This window comes from Malus sylvestris, chromosome 7, assembly GCF_916048215.2.
Source record: "Malus sylvestris chromosome 7, drMalSylv7.2, whole genome shotgun sequence".
In the NCBI taxonomy this organism is placed as follows: Eukaryota; Viridiplantae; Streptophyta; class Magnoliopsida; order Rosales; family Rosaceae; genus Malus; species Malus sylvestris.
Window position 1 is genome coordinate 10,048,579 of NC_062266.1, and position 15,256 is coordinate 10,063,834.

The 15,256-nt window shown below is 36.1% G+C and overlaps 2 protein-coding genes across 2 annotated transcripts; both read left to right on the plus strand.

Moving 5' to 3' along the window:
• The first annotated feature begins 3,724 nt into the window (after positions 1–3,724).
• On the plus strand, positions 3,725–7,308 carry LOC126627922 (cytochrome P450 714C2-like). The gene is made up of 5 exons (XM_050297488.1): positions 3,725–4,140; positions 5,099–5,325; positions 5,452–5,693; positions 5,907–6,279; positions 6,720–7,308. The coding sequence occupies exons 1-5, from the start codon at positions 3,822–3,824 to the stop codon at positions 7,143–7,145; spliced, it is 1,587 nt and encodes a 528-aa protein (XP_050153445.1). The 5' UTR covers positions 3,725–3,821; the 3' UTR covers positions 7,146–7,308.
• Positions 7,309–7,864: 556 nt separating this feature from the next.
• Positions 7,865–9,583, plus strand: LOC126628204 (acyltransferase Pun1-like). Its single transcript, XM_050297816.1, has one exon. The coding sequence runs from the start codon at positions 7,982–7,984 to the stop codon at positions 9,413–9,415; it is 1,434 nt and encodes a 477-aa protein (XP_050153773.1). The 5' UTR covers positions 7,865–7,981; the 3' UTR covers positions 9,416–9,583.
• The last annotated feature ends 5,673 nt before the right edge of the window (positions 9,584–15,256 follow it).

Sequence of the window (15,256 nt, forward strand, 5' to 3'; positions counted from 1 at the left end):
TTCCTCGAGGCTAAGCAGAGTGGAAGAGCTTCTTAGGCTTGGTCCAACCTTCTTGTCAGAAGTCGATGGCTTCTGTCCATTCCCTCAAGTAGACCTTCTCATTTGGGATCGATGCAAGTCACATATAATACTCTAGTGGAATCTTTGATCTGCCCAGAAACTGAGGTATGGGATATTGATTTTCTAAAACCATTTGTGTTGGATTGGGAGTTTGATGCGATCTTGAAGACTCATATTGGGAATTTGATGCTCAGGGACATATTGGTTTGGCCTTTCAAGAAACAGGGACATACTCGGTCAAATCCGGATACCATTGAGCCTATGCGAGGAACCGACCCCAAAGGATGCTGAGGTCTTCCACATCTACTTCCATACCCAACTCGCTGTGGAATTTGGAGACCACACCAAAAATTAGGTGCTTTATGTGGAAAACTCTTCATGCAGCTATTGCTATTATGGTGAACTTATTTAAAAGACGATCATCTCCATCACCTCTATGCCCCTTATGTAGTTCACATAAGGAATCCATTGAGCACTTATATGTCCGTTGGTGGAGTTGATTTGGTTTGGTAATGCTTTGAACCTCAGGATAAAGAGAGAGGATGTAATGACATGGGCAAATTGGCTTCTTGCTATCTTTGCTTCTGCTAACAGATCAAAGCGTGAGTTGAGGAGATTGATGTCTTATGTTGCCTTTACGTGTTGGCATATTTGGAAAAAAAGATGCAATTTTGTCTTCAACCACCAACCAATCAACCCAAGACAGGTAATTACGGCATTATCCATCTCGGTTGGAGCTTTCACCGAGGCTTCCTGTTCTCAGTTAATCGTCCTTTGCCCAACAATCCTATCTCGGATAATCCGGCTCGTTGGATCCCACTTGGCCCGGGGTTTATAAAAATCAATGTGGATGCGAGTTGGGTGGTGAGTACGGGTGTGGGGTTTGCAGGTGTCGTGGCGTGGGATTCGGAGGGCAATTTCTTGGCTACCAATCCTGCATGGATAAGAGTTGGGTATCTATATGGGGTGGACTTCAGTTATCATTGAGTCTGACTCGATGGAATCTATTTCTTGTCTCAGAGATAAGCCAACAATGGGCAGGTGGGAAGCTTTTCCCGTTCTAGTGAAGAGCAAAAGGAGGGGGGGAGACTTTCCATGACTGTCACTGGTCTTAGATTCCAAGACTAGCCAACTCGGCTGCGGACTACTTGGCATCGCGACAATGTAGGGAAATGTGTGATTTCATCTGGGTCAATTGACCTCCATCTTCCCCAGTCCATGTTTTGTGTAATGATGGTTTTCCTTGCCCTCCCTAGGTCTTGTTCCGGTAGTATGAGGGGTGACGCTTTTAGCATTAGATGCAGTGTCGTGGAATCACTTACCTTTTTACACTACTTGGTCTGTTTGCCTTATTAGGCTACTTGCCTCTGTGTAGGCCTTCTATGTATCAATTTGTCATTTTTGTCCAGATAATGAAGCATCCTGTTCACCAAAAAAAAAAAAAAAAAAAAACTCCACTTGATAATATTAAATAGAACTTTAGACTCCAAACTGCAGATGTTCCTACTTTATTATTACTCTCAATTTTGTCCTATCCCTACTTAATAATATATATACACACACCATTAATTATGTTTCATTCTCTCTTTTTCCCTTTAATATGATTTGCTTGATCTCTTTCTTGTTTGTTTGCAATTTTCTCTTTGTTTTTTGTCTCTTCGTCATCTCTGAATTTCTTGCAGTCTCATGTCTTTTGTTGAAATTCTTCAAGAACTCGTTGCTATTTGATTGTACTAGTTCACCTAATTGTGTTGTCCTTAATCATCATATGTGGTTGTTTAGAGTTGCAGCCTAGTAATCATTTTCAGTTTTAAGAAACAAACCCACCACTTTACATGGTAGCAGCGGTGGTAAGAATTGTTCTTCTTTTCTCATAATATTGTTCAAACATACATGATATCCATTTTTTTTTAGGAAAACTAATGAAAAGGGCTTGAAAACTTTGAGTTTTAATGATAAGGACAAAATAAAGGGTAAAGTGAATAGTACCAGGATTGACTTTTTAGTGTAAAAATGTGGTTTTTCGTTAAAGTGAACAGTACCGGGTGCTTTTCGTTAAAGTTCCCTTTTTTTTTTTGGTCAAAATGATATATTTTCATTTCATTAAGTTGAATAGAGAGATTTACATATTCCACAAGAATATTAAACGAAAAAAAATAAGGAAATGAAAAACCCCATAGCAATTCCCCCCACCCCTAGCTGCCACCGTAGCCACTTCACCGAGGAACACTCGTTGGAAATTGACTCAAACTACAGAACCATCTTCCTAATATCTAAAAGGATACTCCCAATCTCCGTGTCAGGTTCCTTGCCATGTTTGAGGGTTTGTAGAAGAATAGATGAGTCCGACTCGATGATTAAGTATAGAAGAGCATATGACGATTGACAGAGAAGAGGAAAAAATGGAAGGTAAGGGGAGTATGACAGAGTCAAAACACAATTAACTAATGAAGAGACAAAATTAAAGTCATAATAATTTAAAATTTTCAGATTTTAATTTCTAATGTATATTTGTTTAAACACTTAAAGAAAACTAATTGTCATGACATCTCAACCATTAAAAGTGGGTTAATCTAATGATCTAAAATTTGTGTCAAATCTTGTGTATGGTGTCAAGGATCCGCCCCATATAATATATATAGATATGTGTGTGTGTGTGTGAAAGAGAGAGCTAGCCTAGCGTGTCACGGATTGTAAAGTTCTTGGAGTTTTGCCCATAACACAGTTTTCAGCTGCTTCTAGAATGCTTCCTACTACTATTTTCTGTGATATAAGATCCACACCAGGATGGGCCTGGGGAATCACATTTGTTGTCAACTACCAATGATTTAACTTTTCTGCATGTAATTTCTTGGCTCTGTTTACTGGGCAATAGATGTCGCAATGTTTCTGTTCAGTTTTGTACAGAAGGGATTGAACTCTCCTTTTACATGCATTGTCGACTTGTGGTTTGGTTTGATTTTTTTTTTTTTTTTAACCAACGATATTATCTATAATAAAAGAGTTAGGCTTAGTTTTTTCACAATGAGCTATTAATGATGTGGTCAAATTCACATTTGGCGAAAATTGAAGACTCTTAACTTATAAGTGAAAAATTGTTTTGGTTTGATTTTGTTTTTTTTTTTTAACAAACGATATTATCTATACTAAAAGGGCTAGGCTTAGTTTTTTCACAATAAGCTATTAATGATGTGGTCAAATTCACATTTGGCGAGAATTGAAGACTCTAACTTATAAGTGAAAAATTGTTTTTTGCGAGAATTTAATAGATTTATAAATCCATGGATTTTTATGGAGTTTAATTGATTTATAGAGATTCCATATAAAATTTTAATTTAATTATCTCGAAATCTAATGAGAAGATGTAAGATTTGTAGATGCTTAAAATATACTACGAAATCTTTCTAATTCCCTATAATTCCTCATCTTTATCAAATTGTTTAAAATCAATCTTTAAAATTCTAATTGAATACATCCGCATTTCTAGCGATTTTAATAAACTATTTTAAAATTATAATTGAATACATCTTGAATTTTAGATAATCACTTAAAATCTTAATTGAATATCCTTAAATTTATTAAAAGATTTAAAATTCTTGAAAATCTCAATTGAATTCGGAAAAGAGATACCGAGCGGAAAAGAAAGAGAGGACAACGTCCCCTTTTTTTAAAAAAGAAACGAGAAAAAAAAAAGCAGAAAACAAGGAAAGAAAGAAAGAAAGAAAGAGAGAGAGAGAGAAAGAAAGAGAGAAGAGGCAACAATGGCAGCAGCAAAGATAATGCTATCTATGTTGTTGGGTGGATTTGTGATATTGCTTTTGTATCTCTACGAGTCTTTGGTTTTAAAGCAAAGGAGGCAGAGATCAAAGCTTGAAAAGCAAGGAATCAGAGGACCTCCCTCTTCATCAATTATCTTTGGAAATATCCCGGACATGAAAAGGTTCAAGCTCGAGGTGACGAAGAAGTCAACAGCTGCAGCACCCAGCAGGAGTCCGATCTCGAAAGACCATCGTGTTTCCATTAATCATGATTGGCCTTCAACCCTTTTCCCTCATCTGGTGCAATGGCGAAACGAATATGGTAGATCCCATTTCTGTCAATATCTTAAAGTTTACACTCTCAATTGTTGGTCATTGGTCGGAGAAAATTGGAGTACTCCTTTTCAACTTTGACTCAATTTGAGCTTTGGTCCTGAACTAAAAATCCATGAGTATTAGTTTACTTTACGAGCTTGTAACAATGCAAGGCAATGGTCCTTTTGAAAAACACCGTTAGAACTTTTGTCCACAATAATGGATTTAAGGAGTAAATAAGGGACGAAAGTTCGAACTGAGTCATCCAAAATGACCATTGCTTCATATTCGGGAACCAACACTTTTTAGTTCAGGACCAAAGCCCCAATTCACCTACAGTTCAATACCAATGCTCAATATGGTTGGTAAGAAAGAAAAGAATGAAAAATTGGAGAATCTGCTCTTTACAGCTTTAGGCAGTGAGAAATGCTTTTCATTAATCATGGAGGTAACTCTCCAACCGTACATGCTCTAATTTGACAATTTAGACTAGAGCAAGTCTCTAACTGATATGTAGATATTCATACACAAGACCAGAAGACTAGAGAATGTAGCACAAAAGACTTTGCAACTATCCAATGTATCTCATTGTGCACACATTAATTTGTCAAAGCTCGTATTTATTTATCCTAAGTTACAAGAAAATAATCAATTACAAGACATTAACAAAAACATTTCAGAGTTTACAAGGATCAAAGGCAATCCAAAATTACAACTTGAAATATAAGAAGTCCTGCTAAAATTAACCAGAATTTTTTTTCCTTTTCTTTGGACCAAATAGTAGTACACATATATGTACTTTGATTGTCAGATGATCATTGAAATATAACAAGGACTCTTATAGATGTAATTTGATTTAATAGAGTTCTCTTTCTTACTATTATCTTTTAGTTTAAGCAGATAATAAGAAAGCTACCCAAATCTTCATCATATATTCAAATCTTGTATATATGTATTGGTTGCAGGGCCAATCTTCATGTATTCAACTGGAATCATTCAGCATGTAAGTGTTTCAGATGTAGAGATGGTGAAGGAACTTAGCCTGGCATCTTTGAACTTAGGGCAGCCTGCTTACAAATTGTCTAAGGATCGCAAGCCTCTGTTAGGCCAAGGCATTCTATCTTCAAACGGCCCGATTTGGTCACACCAAAGAAAGATTATTGCTCCTGAGTTCTACTCCGACAAGGTTAAGGTGAATCACTAAGTCTCATACTAGAAGAAGTAATTGTAAATGTAAGATATCACTTGGATGTATGCTTTTTATGATGCATTTTTGCGTATTTTATTTATAGATCCAACTTCACTGTTTAATTTCAAGGGTATGGTGGATTTGATGGTGGACTCGACAACAATGATGGTAAGAAACTGGGAGCATAAAATCGAAAGTGAGGGAGGAAGTTCAGTCTTTAGAGTGGATGATGATTTGAGAAGCTTGTCAGCAGATATCATATCTAGAGCATCCTTTGGAAGTAATTATTTACAAGGGAAAGAAATTTTTTTAAAGCTCAGAACTCTTCAGAAAATCATGTCGAATGGAAACATTGGGGTTCCCGGTGCAAGGTATATCTATTTGTTACAAGAAATCTAATGTTCATGATACTGCATATTGGCATGATCTCATCTGTGTGCTAGATCTCATCAGTCGAAGCATCTAGTTCAAATAGTTTTACTATGTACATGGGGCATACATATTCATGACTATATCTGCATTCTGCATTCGATCCTTGTCATACTAATCTTTCATAATTAATTAAATGTCTCAAAAAATGCTAGATACCTGCCAACGCAAAACAACAGACAGATAGGGAGATTAGAGAAAGAGATCCACTCAATGATCTTAAAGGCTGCGAAGCAACGCAGTACTGAAGCTACTCATGAGAAGGACCTTATGCAAATGATACTAGAGGGGGCAAAAAATTATGATGATGCTGATAACCTATTTTCAGGTTACTCCCGTGATAGTTTCATAGTGGATAATTGCAAAAGTATTTACTTTGCTGGCCATGAAACCATCGCCATCACAGCAACATGGAGCTTGATGTTGTTAGCTACACATCCAGAGTGGCAAGCTCATGTCCGTGCTGAGGTGCTTGAAATTTTCAGGGATGGTATTCCAGATGCTGATATGTTTCGAAGCATGAAAACAGTATGTTACTTTACACACACAATACATCTTTATGTATTTTAATCACTGCAGATGCTCTTTTAATGATCCTGTTTCAAACTCTTTTCGCAGTGCTGCTAAATGCGCTCTTTATAGGGTTTGATATAAAAATAGATAAACGTTGGGATGACAATCATGACATTAGCTCAAGTGCTTCTTGAAGAAGCACATGTTAGGTGCTTCTCAGGATGTGGTTATAGGCGGTGAATATGTGTTGAATATTTGTCAAAAAAGTATTTATAGGGACTAGTTCTAGTAATAAAAGGAATACTCAATAAAACATATATACTTGGGTAATGAAAGCATGCAGTATGTTACTATATGTGTACAGATTCATAATAAGTTTTTACTGAGGCGATTGCTTGAGTCTATAGGCTACCAAGTACTGATTTCATGTTAAACCCATTTATATATGTTGGCAGTTGAATATGGTGATTCAAGAAACCTTACGGTTGTACCCACCAGCTGTGTTTGTTGTAAGACAAGCCCTCAAAGATATCGAGTTCAACAAAATCGTAGTTCCCAAGGGAACAAACATTCAGATTCCAGTTCCAATATTGCAGCAACTGCCTGATGTCTGGGGCCCTGACGCCCTTCAATTTAATCCAAAAAGATTTAGGCATGGAATTGTTGCTGCCTGCAAGTCTCCTGAGGCTTATATGCCATTTGGATTTGGTCCTCGGATTTGTGTTGGCAAAAACTTAGCAATGACAGAATTGAAGGTGATTCTATCTCTTATTCTTTCCAAGTTTTGCTTCTCACTCTCCCCGGCATACCAGCACTCGCCAGCTTGTAGGTTGGTCATTGAACCTGAGCATGGAGTAATTCTCCATCTGAAGAGAGTGTGACAGCAGTTGTGTTTCTGTATTTCACTGTAAACGTTGAAACAAGAAGTTATCTAGATGTCTTTCAATTTGGATGAATTCAAGTTATTAAGGTATTACTTTATTTTGGTGTATGTTCTATGATGTTTTGTTGGCAGAATAATAACAGAACTTGTTCAGTGAAAAAGCTTGTTTTGTTCATAATATAGGTAAGACGTCTTTCCATCGGCTTGCAATTATAAGGACAGAAATTATGAGATCATAAGATTACACGCATTCATATGGATCATAGGTTAGATAAGTTTAGATGGGTCACAGTATTTATATTTGCTAGGAAAGTATGACTCCTCTAAGATGTGCCACATGCCAAAGTATGTTGGCAACGACATTATATATTTTTTACCAACACCAAAAAAAGTGGAGACTAAACATGTCACCGTGCCAAATAGTCAGAGAGAATGGCACCCATCCTCCATTGTTGTAACTAACTAAGGTCTTATTAATAATTACTTTTTAAAATTATTTATCTTTTTTAAATCTAACAAAAATATATGTAGGGTTGTTTAGGGAATATTGGTGGGTGAGGAAGAGTTTATGTGTTTTTTAACTTTTTATGGAGGGTGGGAATATAAGGTGGGGGTATAACACCACTCTATAAGAAAAACTATCAGATGCATGTTTCCTGGTATTTCTTTTTGGTCAATGAACACTAAAAAAATAAAAGACAGATAAATTATTCAAGGACGTGGAGTACAAACGATCCCTATGCTTTTCTATAAAGACATCTTCAAGCTCTCTCTTTCTGGCAAACTTCTTCCTCATAATTAATTTTCTACCTTAGCACTCTGGAGCACCAAACTATGGTGATTTTTCTTTCAAAGTTTCAGAGGATAGTAACCACCTACAGAAGAAGTCTCCATCCCATTAGACATGGAATATTATTCAGTTGTAATATCCATTCACTGGTAGAAATCACCTCAAGAAAGATCATCAAACCATCATCTCCAACTCCTCATCACAATAGATTTCTTAAGCTCTCTCTTCTGGACCAACTTATTCCTTCTACTGTAACTGCAACTATCATATGGTTATACAAAAACCCCAACGGTTCTAATTTTGCTGCCGAAACTTCAGAGACAAAATCTGAACGGTTGCAAGAGTCTTTATCAAAAGCTTTAGTTTACTTCTATCCACTGGCTGGCCGGCTCAAAAGCCCTGCATTGGTGGAGTGCAACGATGAAGGGGCTCATTTTCTTGAAGCCCGGGTTAGCTGCCAGCTTTCAGACTTTCTCAAACAACCTGATATCAAGTTACTCGCCAACTTTATCCCCGACAATGATCCTAAAACCGCCCAAGAAGCCTTGGGATCTGTACTTTTGTTTATTCAAATCAGCGTTTTCAACTGTGGAGGAATTGTTGTTGCTGCATCACCTTCACACAAGCTTGCAGATGGAACATCACTCCACACATTCATGCGAACATGGGCAGCGATAAATCGCGAAGATAGAGTGCTCAGAGCTCAATTGGTGCCACCGGAGTTTACTGGAGGGTCTTTGTTGCCTCCTAGAGAGTTGTCCCTGCCATCCATCAACGCCAGCATGGAAATTCAAAGTTTAACTACAAGAAGGCTTGTATTCGATATTTCGAAGATAGCCAGCCTCAAGTCGAATAATGGGGGTGTGGTCCAGACCTTCATCCCATCAAACATAAATCTAGTTTTGGCTATCATATTGAAATGTTCTATTGCTGCTTCCCGTCAATTGAAGCCTGAGAGTTGGATGAGACCAATGGTGCTGACCCAGATGATAAGCTTGCGAAGAAGTATTGTCCCGGAGATATTGGAAAATGTCATGGGGAATTGGTTTTGGTCACATCCAATGTTATTCAAAGAAAATGAGACCGAACTACACGAGTTAGTGAGCAAAATGAGGCAAGGATTGACAGACTTTCGGGCCAAGAAGGCCAACAGATTTAAAGGCGAGGAGGGATTCTTGGTGGTATCTGAGTCTCAGAGAGAAAGGGCTGATCTTTATAAGAGAAATAAAGGCTTATATGGATATTGGGCCACCAGTCTGTGCAGGCTTCCTCTGTATGAAATCGATTTTGGTTGGGGGAAACCTGCTTGGGTCACCAGCCCAGGTGTCAGAAAGAACCTAATTCTGTTGGCTGACACAAAACAGCACGATGGTATCGAAGCATGGGTGACCTTGGATGAACAAGAAATGGCCATATTTGAGTCTGATCCGGAGCTTCTTGCATTTGGTTCCGTGAACCCCAGCATTTCCCTTGGTTAATCACTGATAGATACATGGATTCTCACTCCAGTATGTTGATTGATATCTTCCGAGTTATCAATAAAGCTATCCTCTTTGTTAAAATATATATATATTCAAATGCAAATAAATTTGAAAACAGTGATGTGGAGTATTGTGGGTTTCCTGTTGGTTCATTTTTAATATTAAATAAATTATATTGATTATAAATTGTCATTATCTGGTTGTTAGTGGGAAAGTAATTTTTTTTGTCATTATTTGTGGTTGGTGGAAAATACAGATGGAGTCTTTAGCCCTTCATCTTTTGTAACTCTTGAAATCATTGTTCTTTGTTAAGTTGTGTATATTACCCTATTCACTAAGATCATCTCCAACTCTTGGGCTAAAAGTCAAATTTTTTAGCCCGAAAAATTTGACTTTTAGCCCAGAAACATCTTTTCTGCTCCAACCCTTCTGCCCTAAAATTTTAGCCTGAAATTATTAAAGAATGAACTTAGGCTAATTTTTTTTCTTAAGTCAATTTAAAAAATAAAAAATAAATATGTAGATTATTGTAAATTAATTTTATGAACATTTTAATCTAAAAAAATTTAAATTTCGATAAACATTTGGCATTTAGCCCAGGGGAAAGCTGGGGGGAATTTGGCCCAGAAATAACATTTGGCATTTAGCCTAAAATTTTAGCATGGGTTGGAGAGTGTTTGGGGGGGGTAATTTCTCTAAACCTGGGCTAAAAGCCAAATTACTCCCCCCAAACACTCTCCAACCCATGCTAAAATTTTAGGTTAAATGCCAAATGTTATTTCTGGGCCAAATTCCCCACAGCTTTCTTCCCGGGCTAAATGCCAAATGTTTATCGGAATTTAAATTTTTTTAGATTAAAATGTTCATAAAATTAATTTACAATAATCTACATATTTTTTTTTTTTTAAAAATTGATTTAAGAAAAAAATTAGCCTAAGTTCATTTTTTAATAATTCCGGGCTAAAATTTTAGGGCAGAAGGGTTGGAGCAGAAAAGATGTTTCTGGGCTAAAAACCAAATTTTCCGGGCTAAAAAATTTGGCTTTTAGCCCAAGGGTTGGAGATGGTCTAAGGGTGATAATAAACATATAATTCTTTATTGTGAATAATATGTGGATGGCCTACATGAATAGTTTGTTACTATTTATGTACAGTATTTTCACTATTCATTTGTGGAAAATTTGTAAAGTGAATAGTGTTCTCTTTTGTTTATAAAATGAATGAGATGTGAAGAAGGTTGAGAGACTCACGGAAGAGGAAGAGAGAAAAGAGATAAAGAGGAAGAGAGAAAAGAGAGGAAGGCGAGAGGAGACAATAGAGAGAGTTATTTTTGTACTCTTATTACTTCAGATTATAATGAAAGCATCACTGTTGCCCCGAGGACGTACTCCAGTCATACTGACTGTAGAGGAACCTCGTAAATTTTGTGTCTTGTTTGTTTATTTCACTGCACACACCGTCGATTTTACAACACGTTATCAGCACGAGAAGCTCTCATGTTAGTGGAAAGCACAACGCCATAAATCCGGTGAATCATTACCTACCTCTCACCTCTGCTAACCAAAATATCACAGAATAAAAGAAAGAAAAAAGGGCAAAAACAATGGAATGATGCATCATCACATTTTGAAAAGGCATAAGACAAAATAATAAAATAAAAGGAAAAATGATGGTGCATTAGGCATCATGTGGAAACCAAGGAAGAAAACAAATATATAAAAAAAAAAAAAAAGCAAAAGTTTTTGGAATGATAGCATGTGAATGAATAAGAAGAAATAATAAAACAAAAAAGGGACAAAAAGGTTGTTGTGACAGCCAAGGAAGAAAATATCGGTAATATCGGAAATATCGGTAGTCCGAAAACACGGAAATATCGATGGAAATATCGGGATAATATCGATATCGATAAAAATTACATGGAAACCACGGAAATTGTAAGAAAAACTTGGAAATTTTTATTGAAACTTTGCAGGATGTTTATTTAGTCAATTATCTATTAGTTTATCACAAAAAATTAGAATGAAATGCATTGCATGATGGATTTAACTGATTTAAGTTGATTATATAGCGAGCTGTCAAATATTGTGAGTGTAGAAAATATGTAGTAATTAATGAAAGAAGTTTAAACACACCATAATCATTTATATATAATGAATTAGTACAATATTTTACACTTTATACATTGCATGGTAAGATACATGAGTGACTAAGTACCACATAGAGTTCCTATGAGATTCAAAATTTTCACTATCTTCATCATCTCTATGTGTAGAGTAAGTGTATTGTGAAGAGTAGTCAGCAACCATGACAATGACTTTCAAGAACCGAAACCCAAAAGTCAATAGGAAACCGAATACTTCGGTATTTTTCGGGATTTCGGGATTACCAAACAAATGGGATTTGGAAACCAATCCCATATCGAAAATTTCGGTATTTTTCGGGATGGTTTTGGTTTGGGACTTTTTCGGTTTGGTTTGGGATTTTTGAGAATTTTTTCCAACCATACATGTAAGTGACCAAATAAAAAATAGAAAAATTAAAAACCACATGCCATTGACTAAGTAATTAATTGACACAATTTAAAATATAATACCACAAAAAATTTGGAATATGTGCAAATTTGTTTCTTGCAAAAAGAATTCAAAAACAAACCATATATATAAATAGTTTAGCATGTTTTCACAAAAACATAAGTGGTATACTGGTCAAGGCACTGAAGGAGTTAGATGGGAGGAGTTCGAATCCCTTTATGTGCATGTTTGAGACTTTTCAGAAATTTTCAAATATTTTTTTGTTCATCTCGCGATATTATCTATAATATCGCGATACTATCGATATTTTCGCGATATTATCGATAATATCGATATTATCGCGATATTATAGCGATAATTAAAGAAATACTCGCGAAATATCGTTATATGAAAAAAACGATAATATCTCCACCAACCACAACATTACAAGCTCTTTACTGCAATTTATTTATGTGAATGGTGTTGGTTTAAAACACTTTCATAAGTTTTATTTACTTTAAAGCAATTTATTTACCATGGACAGTTTTATCGCCTACTGCTTTAAGTTTTGATTTATGTGAATGGTGCTGAATTAAAGCCCTTGTCACAAGCTTTATTTACTTAAATGCAATTTATTTACTATGACTGGAATTACCCCCTATTGCTTTAATTTATTTATTGTACTTATCTTTTGTTATGATGAGTGTAACAAGGACCCGAAGTTTCTTGATTAGATCATAATCTGCAGTTTCTTGATCCTTATCATATAAAAATGATTGGACCTGAAGTTTCATCATGCAAAAAGATCGGGCATGAAGTCCTTTGATCCTCAAGATCAAGACATGAAGTTCCTTGATGAGTATTGTAAGTTTGAAGTGCCACAGTGCCTCAACTTAATTGTAATAAAGGACATAAGTGTCTCAGTGACATAAGAGTCTTAGTCTACAAACTATTAAATAAGGACTAGAAGTTCTTCATGTCTATACTCAAAATGGTTTAGCAGAAGTATTTATTAAGCGAATGAAATTGATTACCTGTGCTCTGCTCATGAAAATGAAATTGCCAGTTTTCTACATGGGGACATGTAAACTTTACATGATGCATTATTAATTCGATTGAGACATGTTACCAACCATCAATACTTCTCAGTACAACTCGTGTTTGGGAACTAAGCAAGCATTATACATTTACGAATTTTTGGTTGTGTTATAATTGTGCCTATTGCACTGCCACAACGTATTGAAATGAGGCATCATCGCAGATGATGTTGAACACCATCTATCATTCAATATTTAGAACTCTTGACTGGGGATACATTTACCGCGTGGTTTGCGGACTGTCATTTTGATAAGACAATATTCTCGCCGTTAAGGGGATAAAATAACATCGTTCCAGAAGAACGATGAGAAAATATCATTCCAGAAGAATGATAAGAAAATAACGTTCCATAAGATATCATTCCAGAAGAACGATGAGAAAATAACATCGTTCCATGTGAAAATGATTTATCTGTTGCACGCCTGAAGCGTGGCAGACCCATAGACTCAAAAGGTTCAATCATTCGAAAAGAAGAAGAATATGGCATTACTGAACTATTGCATTCCCGAAGCATAACTGTTGCATGCCAGAAGTATGACAGTTGCCACATGGATATACGTCCCACAAAAAACAATCCGCGGACATGAGAATGTTGATGTCTCATGCATAAAGCATGATAAACGTATAGGTTCCAAATGACTCAACTCCCTGAAGTGGAGATTAAAATTCAAGCTCTATAACGCTCTAGATGAGGTTATAATCCACATTCTCTAAATTACGACTATCCTAGAAGAGATAGTGTAATGCCTTTGAAGAGGCAATGGATATCCAAAGGAAATGAAAAGTTTTATGCATGCGTATGCACATGATAATATGGGATCACAAATTGATGATAACCAATGGTAATTTTGGTTTTTACAACTAGCTACTAAATTCATCAATGAGCTGTGTTGATATTTAGTCCCGTTCTTTTTCGTCAACAAAATTATTGGCCAAAATGGAGAAGGGCAATTCCATTACAATTTTGTAAGAACGTGGAAAAATGGACCTATATATTTGAATATAATACAAATAGCCAAAAGATGTTGAACCAAGGAGGTTACATTGGGCATTTGTAATACAGTGAAATACACTCACATGATATGACACAAGGTATTGAAACCTAAAATTATACTCTTGTAAACAAGTTCATATGAATGGAGAATTATATACGAAGGGTTGTCAGTCGCCTGCATCATATCTCCATAAGTAAATCCCTCAAGTATACATGGGAGCAAATTGCTCTATATAAATTCCAAAGGAAAATGTGTCATGAAGTGTAGAAAATCCCTGAATGATTCAAATTGCTTGAAGTAAGCCCCCGAAGGGTAAGGCATGAAATATGTATTCAATACCAATGAATGGTATAAATTGCCTTAGTGAGTACTATTATTATAATATTGTTGCAACATACTAAAATCTCTTGCAAGAAGTCAATGACATTAGATTAGAACTCCTAAAGAGTTGATGATATTAAATTGAGACTCCTGAAGAGTCAAGAAAAATTATAAAGTGTTGAGAGAAATATTGTCTCGAGCTGCAGATCGAACAATCTACCAACACGAATCTTATCCATGATGTTTATGATATTAAAGAAACATATGGATTGAAGATTATGAGTTGAATACTCAAATGTTGTAGACACTAAGAATGATCATTTATCTTCGTGAGGGTAAAGATAAATTGATATTTGGTCAAGAAGTACCATATCTTAGTGAAGTATATGCTTTATTGCATTTGGCACAATACATTGAATGAAATAAAGCTTATCTATTAATATCTCCGAGAAATTACAAATATGTGCATACACATAAGTTAAAACAAACAAACAGGATGAATCATTCACAAATGTTGCTCATGTGAAGCCTCAGTGCTCGGCAGTACCCTAGAAGGGGGAGGCATTAGAGATTGATCATGTGGCACCCCAGTACTTGGCAAAACACCAGAAGGGGAAGACATCAGTTGCTTTCGGAATCTAGCAACGAACTTTTGGTGATCACTTTGAATCTGACTTTTAGATTCCTGCAGCTGGTCAAGCTTTCTTTTCATGCTCGTCTAGTAATTATTTGCAAGCACGTGTAACACTCTATTCTCGTGCTTGAGCCCTTTGATCTCTTGTTTAAGACTTGCCACCTCAGCCATCAATGATTCAACTTAGCGAGTTTGAGCAAGTAGGCGTTGGCCAATATTGGATACAGAGCTCGCACACTGAATACTGAGAGCTAAGGAGTCTTGAATGGCCAACTCGTCAG

Excerpts from the sequence above, each read along its gene's own strand:
- LOC126628204 (XM_050297816.1), top strand. The coding sequence starts at position 7,982 with ATGGTGATTTTTCTTTCAAAGTTTCAGAGGATAGTAACCACCTACAGA.
- LOC126627922 (XM_050297488.1), top strand. The coding sequence starts at position 3,822 with ATGGCAGCAGCAAAGATAATGCTATCTATGTTGTTGGGTGGATTTGTG. Across the intron at positions 5,326-5,451 it reads TCTACTCCGACAAGGTTAAG|GGTATGGTGGATTTGATGGT; the intron begins GTGAATCACTAA and ends TTTAATTTCAAG. Across the intron at positions 5,694-5,906 it reads ATTGGGGTTCCCGGTGCAAG|ATACCTGCCAACGCAAAACA; the intron begins GTATATCTATTT and ends AAAAAATGCTAG.